The 6,752-nt window shown below is 38.0% G+C and overlaps 2 protein-coding genes across 5 annotated transcripts in view; one reads left to right on the top strand and one right to left on the bottom strand.

Moving 5' to 3' along the window:
* The first annotated feature begins 218 nt into the window (after positions 1–218).
* Positions 219–5,600, top strand: LOC18040004 (transcription factor EMB1444). Its single transcript, XM_024182728.1, has 11 exons — positions 219–344; positions 504–903; positions 1,431–1,637; positions 1,877–1,970; positions 2,074–2,115; positions 2,321–2,380; positions 2,708–3,934; positions 4,050–4,151; positions 4,859–5,005; positions 5,087–5,212; positions 5,291–5,600. The coding sequence occupies exons 2-11, from the start codon at positions 806–808 to the stop codon at positions 5,378–5,380; spliced, it is 2,193 nt and encodes a 730-aa protein (XP_024038496.1). The 5' UTR covers positions 219–344; positions 504–805; the 3' UTR covers positions 5,381–5,600.
* The window catches only part of LOC18038882 (ultraviolet-B receptor UVR8), a 4,987-nt gene continuing 3,670 nt past the window's right edge, over positions 5,436–6,752 (bottom strand). For 3 of the 4 annotated variants that reach the window (XM_024182729.1, XM_006429101.2, XM_024182730.1), the window contains 3 exons: positions 6,554–6,644; positions 5,999–6,042; positions 5,436–5,872 (listed from right to left, as the gene is read on the bottom strand). In XM_024182729.1, the coding sequence (XP_024038497.1) occupies positions 5,747–5,872; positions 5,999–6,042; positions 6,554–6,644 (261 nt within the window). In that variant the 3' untranslated portion in view covers positions 5,436–5,746. The remainder of the gene's footprint in view (positions 5,873–5,998; positions 6,043–6,553; positions 6,645–6,752) is intronic. The other variant, XM_006429102.2, reaches the window with a different exon arrangement.

The raw sequence follows: 6,752 nt of genomic DNA, 5'->3' as shown, positions 1-6,752 counted from the left end.
TTTTTTTTCCCAAAAAAAAACTCCTAGTATGAAAATTTTAATGCTACGTCTTAATTCTTACCGGCGTATCATCACGTTCAGGACTTTTCTGAAACATATTACAAATTATATCTTTAATTGTAATATTTTAAAAATTGGGGATCAATATTTATAATATTTTGTACCAAAGTACTATAAATACGACGGGTCGGTTCCAGTTGTGAAACTAGTCTGTAAAGCATAGCAGTTTAGCTTTTCCTCCATTATCCATACATCAAATATCTACTGAGACAGACAAACAAACATGGAATCTGGCGAATTTGAACATCGTTACACAGTCTGATCTTTAAAAGCATCTTCTCATGGTAATGTGTTTCAACTCCACGTGCAATTACTGCGTTTAAAGTTGTTTATTGTGCTGTTTTAGCCACTTAAAGCAATTTTTGCTACTGGGTTTGCTTTTCTCAAGCTTCTAATCCTCTCTCTTGGTTAAAAAAATAATCTTTTTGCTTACAATTCGATAGTAATGGAGGTGTCCATGGAAGGTTGCTATCTTTTATTCTAGTGCAATCTAGTACAAGCAACTACATTTTGGCTAGTGATAGTAGAATCTTTTGAAAGTGAAGTTGCTGGAAATGGGTTTGTTGCTTGTATGTTCGACGGGGCCACCAATAAAACGACGAGCTGGATTGAGGATAAAACAGGCGGGGAGAGGTTCATATCGTGGTAGCTAGAGAAAAGTTGTAGTGTTAATTTTTGGGTGAGTATCAGTTTGTTTTGGGTGTTAGTAGGCCACTTTTGTGTAATTTTTGTGGAGTTTCATTCGATGGGAACTACTGCTTTGAGGCAGTTGTTGAAGAGCTTTTGCTACAATTTGCCTTGGAATTATGCTGTGCTTTGGAAGCTGAAGCTCGAGGGTCAAATGTAAGTTGGCTGTTTTCAATTAATTTTGTAGTGCATATCCAAAAGCATGTTTGAATTTTATGCATAAACTGATCCATTTTTTTCTCCTTGACATGATATTTTGAGGCCGTTCGCTTTTAAGATATACAATTTTTGATGGCCTTTATCAAAATGGTGTTGATTTTGAGGGCAAAGTGCTGTTAATACATACATTTTAACTTTTTTGTTTATTCTAGATTGGGTATGCTGTTACAGCTAGTGAATTTAAATAAGAAATAAGATTCTTTGTCAACTTTGGTAATTTGAATGTTCTTACTATTGGATTAAATCATCAATTGCAAGCATGTTTCTGATGCATCAAAAGTTAAGTGATGAAATTTCATGGTTGAAAATGCAGGATTAAACACTGTTTTCTATATTATTAACCTTGTCAATTTAACTGTTGGGTTTCTATATGTACACTTATATCAATATTCTGATATGGGCTTTTCTAATTATCTATAAATTCGGTGCTTTTGGGAATTTATGAATTGGTTTCCTTATTATAGGATCCTGAGCTGGGAAGATGGGTACTGTGATCATCTAAAACCTAGACAACCACTGGGAATAATGTCAGAAGACATTTACCATAATGGTGCCAATGAATTATTTTCTACACGCAGTGAAACAAGCGCAGGTGATGGTGGTTTTGAGGGATATTCAATTGGACTGGTGTTGGCTAACATGTCACATCTTCAGTATGCCTTGGGAGAGGGGTATATTCTTGTTCTTGACCTTTATAATTCTTATCCTAGTTTAGTTATTCCTGTTAAGCTTGGGCCTCTGAAGGTGATATCCTTGTACATCCTTCCACACTGCTAAAATTATTATCGATAATATTTCAAACAGTTACTGCTGCTTCAATATTAGTAACTTGAATCTGTTATTTAATCATGAAAAAGCGTCAGGGACATAATATCCTTATCTGTAAATTTGGGTTTCCATAATGCATCAGGGTTGTTGGCGAGGTGGCAAATTCGGGTACTCATTTCTGGGTGTCGTATGATGATGTTTCCACCACCAAAGTAAATTCTAAGTTAGTTCCGAAGGTGATTTTCTAATCATTATTGCTTCAATTTAGCAGAAAGTTGACTAAAGTTCTGCAACTACTGAGGAGAATACATGCTCATATGCAATTCTTTCTATTGACAGTGTCCAGATGAATGGTTACTTCAGTTGGCTTCAGGTATCAAGGTAACTTGAACCTGAATATGGCTTACAGGCCGTATTTCATATATCTACTCCTCCACCAAGCTTTGTGTATAAGCACACGTTTGTTTGCTCGTGTCTATGCTGTGCGGGCATGCATTAGGCACATTTGGCAAATTGCCTCGCCGAACTTTATATATATAAACTCATGCACGTCAAAAGTTTGTTGACTGTTTGTAATGCTATGCAGACTATCTTGTTGGTTCCTGTACTTCCACATGGAGTTGTGCAGCTTGGCTCATTGCAAGTGGTGCGTATTTTTTTGGACTTTATGTATTAGCTGTAATGGTCATTTTTGCTTTCTAGATGGGCATTCTATTACTCACTGTTGTGGAATTGGAGCTTATGCTTTATTTATCTTGTCAGTATTCTACAATAGTAGTCTTTGAGAATTATTGTATGCTTTAGTCATATGCCAAAACTGTTTCATAATAATTTCTCATGACTAGGTGTATCGATGGTGCATTTAGTTAATATATTTTTATCCATTTAAGGATATTCTCTCCTTTTGTGTGCACGTGTGCCTCCATGAGCGTGCTTCTGTTAGTATCTATCATTTTCTTCTTCCTGCCAACAGATTGCAGAAGACGTGGCAGTAGTAGCAGGTATCAAAGATAGATTCATTCACAATGCCTGGAGAAACACTGTACTGTCTATCTTAAACAGGGATATCCGAACAAAATCATCATCAACACTAACATCTGGGCTCATGGATAGCTTAGATGAACCATCAGCTTCTACCATTAGCCAATTGAAATCAGAAGATTCAGATGCTGTTGACAGTGTCAAGCCAAATAAAGTTTTGGTTTCAACTTTCGACCCCATTTTGCCAGTGGAAACTCTTCAAGATGCACTAAGGGGATCTGTGAAGGACCTGTCAGGAACTTTCCGAAGTGAGAGTGAAAATAAGATTGCTGTTCCATCACTTGGTCTCAGTGAAGCATCAAAGTCACAAGGTCATTCCTTATTTGCTGGCCAGTGGGAGATGATGGAGAGTAAGTTTTTTGGTTTGTCTTGTCTGGAAGAAGAATTACAGGCATATTCACAATGTGACAAATACAATTTGGAATTATTAGGAGAATTCAGTGGTGGAGCTATGTCTTGTTACCCTGCATCAATGGAACAACCATTTCAGCATGAGATCTGTAACAATATAGATCATAGCTCAGCCATTTTCCTTAACTTTCCCAAAGATTGTGAGTTACACAAAGCACTTGGACCAGCATTTCAGAGACATACCAGTGATTACTTGGGGGACTCATATCACTTGGTTGATAACATATGTAACAGCTCAAGTTTGATTCACAAAAGAGATTTCACCGATGGAATTGAGCCTACAAGTTCTGTCAAAGGCAGTGACGCAGATTTGTTGGAAGCTGTTGTTACCAGTGTACGTAGGGGTACATATGGTTCCCCTGATTTATACAATGGTGTCAACTCATCTTTAATTTCGTTAGAAAAATTTGTAACTCTGTCTCCACCACAAAGCCACTCTGAGGATAGTGCCTCGGCAGGGGTTGATTCAATTCCACAGAGCAAAGTAATATCTACATCTCTTTCCGGGAACAAAAATGAATTTTCACCAACTTCTTCTTCTTTCAAGAATGCAATGGGAACATTTATTGACACAGAGCTGTTTGGAAAAGAGCACAACAGCCTGCAGCCTAGGAAGGGAATGAAGCTGTCTAATGCAAACAAAAGGAGAACTAAACCTGGTGATAACCAAAAACCAAGACCGAGGGATAGGCAATTGATCCAGGACCGGATTAAGGAATTGCGTGAACTTGTTCCAAATGGTGTGAAGGTCGGTGCTTACTTTATGTTATGTGTTATTTCCTTTTTGCAATTTTTTCAGGTTATAATTTTTCAGTGGTTATGTATTCACTAAATCTATTTTCTGCTGTTTGTGACAAATTCAGTGCAGCATAGATTGCCTCTTAGGTCGAACCATTGAGCACATGCTGTACTTAAGAAGTGTAACCGATCAGGCTGAGAAGTTGAACCAGTGGGTGCACCGTGAGGTATGACCTCAAAAACTAGTCCATATTTCTTGTTTTTTCTCAATCACTTCTCTGGCAACTTATTTGCAAGGCTAACATGTTAAGTATTTACTGAGCTATAGGCTTAACACGGTGGTTGTCAGCCATGGAGACAGATCTCTTAAAAACTCTTTGTTTACACCATAGACAGTATTCATGAAGCAAATAAGAATCAGATTCTTAAGATCTTCCTAATTGTGGCACGAGCCACTGCATTTCTACTTCCATTCAATGAAAAAGATAGGATTCTTGTGGCCTACCCAGAGTGGGATATGGATCTGGGTGTGGAAGTGTATCTCGCAATCTTAATTTGGACGAAAGGATTTCTGGGATAAACATGATTAGTATTGTGTTTATCTACAACTTATTTGACACCACACAACTACAAAAACAGAAAACAATAAGCACGAAAAAAAATCAGAAACCTCTTCCAAGTTAGTTGGGCACCGGTTGAAAAATATCATATTCATTGTGCCCTAATGAACCGGATGGCATATTTTAAAATTCCTGGCTTATTTTGTTAGATCACTATGATCCAGCTGGAGTTGCATAGTGTACCTTCAGTCACAAGGACTACCCTTTGTTATTATTGGGTTTGCCCCGTGATAGGGAGTTGTTTCTTCTTCAACTTGGGATATAATTACCAATTTTGTATGTGGTAGTGCTGAACTAGAATGCATTGTTTACAGGTAGCTGCCCGTAAGGATTTAAGATCATCTGAAACCAACGACGGTAAACAAAACGGCACCACTTGGGCTTTTGAAGTTGGAAATGAGCTCCTTGCCTGTCCCATAGTTGTTGAAGATCTTTCATACCCGGGACACATGCTCATCGAGGTTGGTCCTTTGATCTCGATTTTCCGCAACCATATTGATTGTAAATTTCTAGTGCTAATTGCCCAGCCACATTCAATACAGATGTTATGCAACGAGCAGTGTCTATTCCTTGAGATTGCACAGGTCATAAGGAGCTTAGAGTTAACCATCCTGAAAGGTGTCATGGAAAACCGCTGTAATAATACATGGGCTCATTTCATCGTTGAGGTATCATTTTCATTCAGAGATTTTTCGTGGGAACCAATCATGATCAGAGTCTAATTTGAGACATTGAAACATATGCAGACTTCCAAAGGCTTTCACAGAACGGAGATTTTCTGGCCTCTTATGCACCTGTTGCAGCGCAAAAGAAAACCCATTTCAAGCAAGATTTGAAAATGCCAACATTCATAGAAGGCCATCCAGAGACAATTCAAGAACAATTCCAATATGTTAAGACAACTTATCATTAGTGAACAGTGGAATGAGAAACCTATCATCTTTTGTATCAGTACAACGATTTGTTTTGTGTACAGACTGGTGAAGTTTTGATTGGTGTGCTGTACTGTTGATTAAGAACTATTTCTAAGCAAATAGAGACAGGCTCGCTTCCTTACACTGCATAGCCAATGTCTACATTGTACATGACAAAGTAGCCAATGTCTACATTGTACATGACAAAGTAACGTACATAAAAGAACATAGGCAAATCAAAAGAAGGGGGCCGCTATCCTAACAAAATTGGACTCTTTGTTCAGACACTCAGATTTGTGTTGTTTCGGCCAGAAGTAGTGTGTGCCACCAACCACATGCGATGTTTCTGGGCAGGAAACCATGAATGGGTACTAGAGAAGGAATGTTGCGGTCTATGGAGTCACCCAGACCCAGCTGCATCACAAGGTAAAGGACAGATCAATTTGCTGGCGAGATAAAAAGTCAACTTTTATTCTGTATATATGCAGCAAAAGAAAGCATGAATTATGAATTTGCGATCAGGAAATCCAGTAAGCATACCTGCCCATATTTATTCCACCCCCAGCTAAGCACTCGGCCATCCTCTTCAATAACCACAAACAAATAGCAGTGTCAGAAATAAGTGTTTGAGAGCATGACCACATGTTAATTTTTCTGAATGGTGTTTATTTCACTTTCTTGTAAAATCTATTCAACGAAACTAATCAAATTTCACTGACACAAGTAATTGAGTCCATGCAAACTTCTACTGCCCTAATCTTGTAACAAGCGCTATGTTTTCACCCAAAATTTCAGTGCCAAGGTGAGACAATCACAAAAAGATGTAGTATAATAGAAAAAAGAGCATTCATTGTGTTGTAGTCAAAAAGATGCATCTGAAATACAAGCATTCATAAAATATGTGGAATTAAAATATCCCAGTGTCTAACACCCAAAACAGAGTTGAGGCAGAGGAGGGAAAAAGGAAAACAAAGTCATCAGCTTAATTCTTCAAATTTTGTAGGCATATGCTAAGGTCTATTTCATCCTCAACCTGAAAACTATCTAGACCTTGTGCACTGTCTGGCTATCAATAATACTGTGATAGATTCATACCTGTTAGCACGGCACTATGTCGAGCCCCACAAGATACTACTTTTGCACGCTTACTTTCCAAAATAGGAGTTTCCAAAAGCTTAGGTACAGTCTGAGGCAGATATGCATAACCCTTAGTTAATATCATAAGTGTCGACAGATAGTGTCTCTTTGTGAAATTATAATGCCAATTAGACTGGTGAATCTCTACTGATAACAA

Source organism: Citrus clementina, unplaced genomic scaffold (assembly GCF_000493195.1).
Source record: "Citrus clementina cultivar Clemenules unplaced genomic scaffold, Citrus_clementina_v1.0 scaffold_6, whole genome shotgun sequence".
NCBI classification, from domain to species: Eukaryota; Viridiplantae; Streptophyta; class Magnoliopsida; order Sapindales; family Rutaceae; genus Citrus; species Citrus x clementina.
This window is presented reverse-complemented; position numbering and strand designations above follow the sequence as displayed.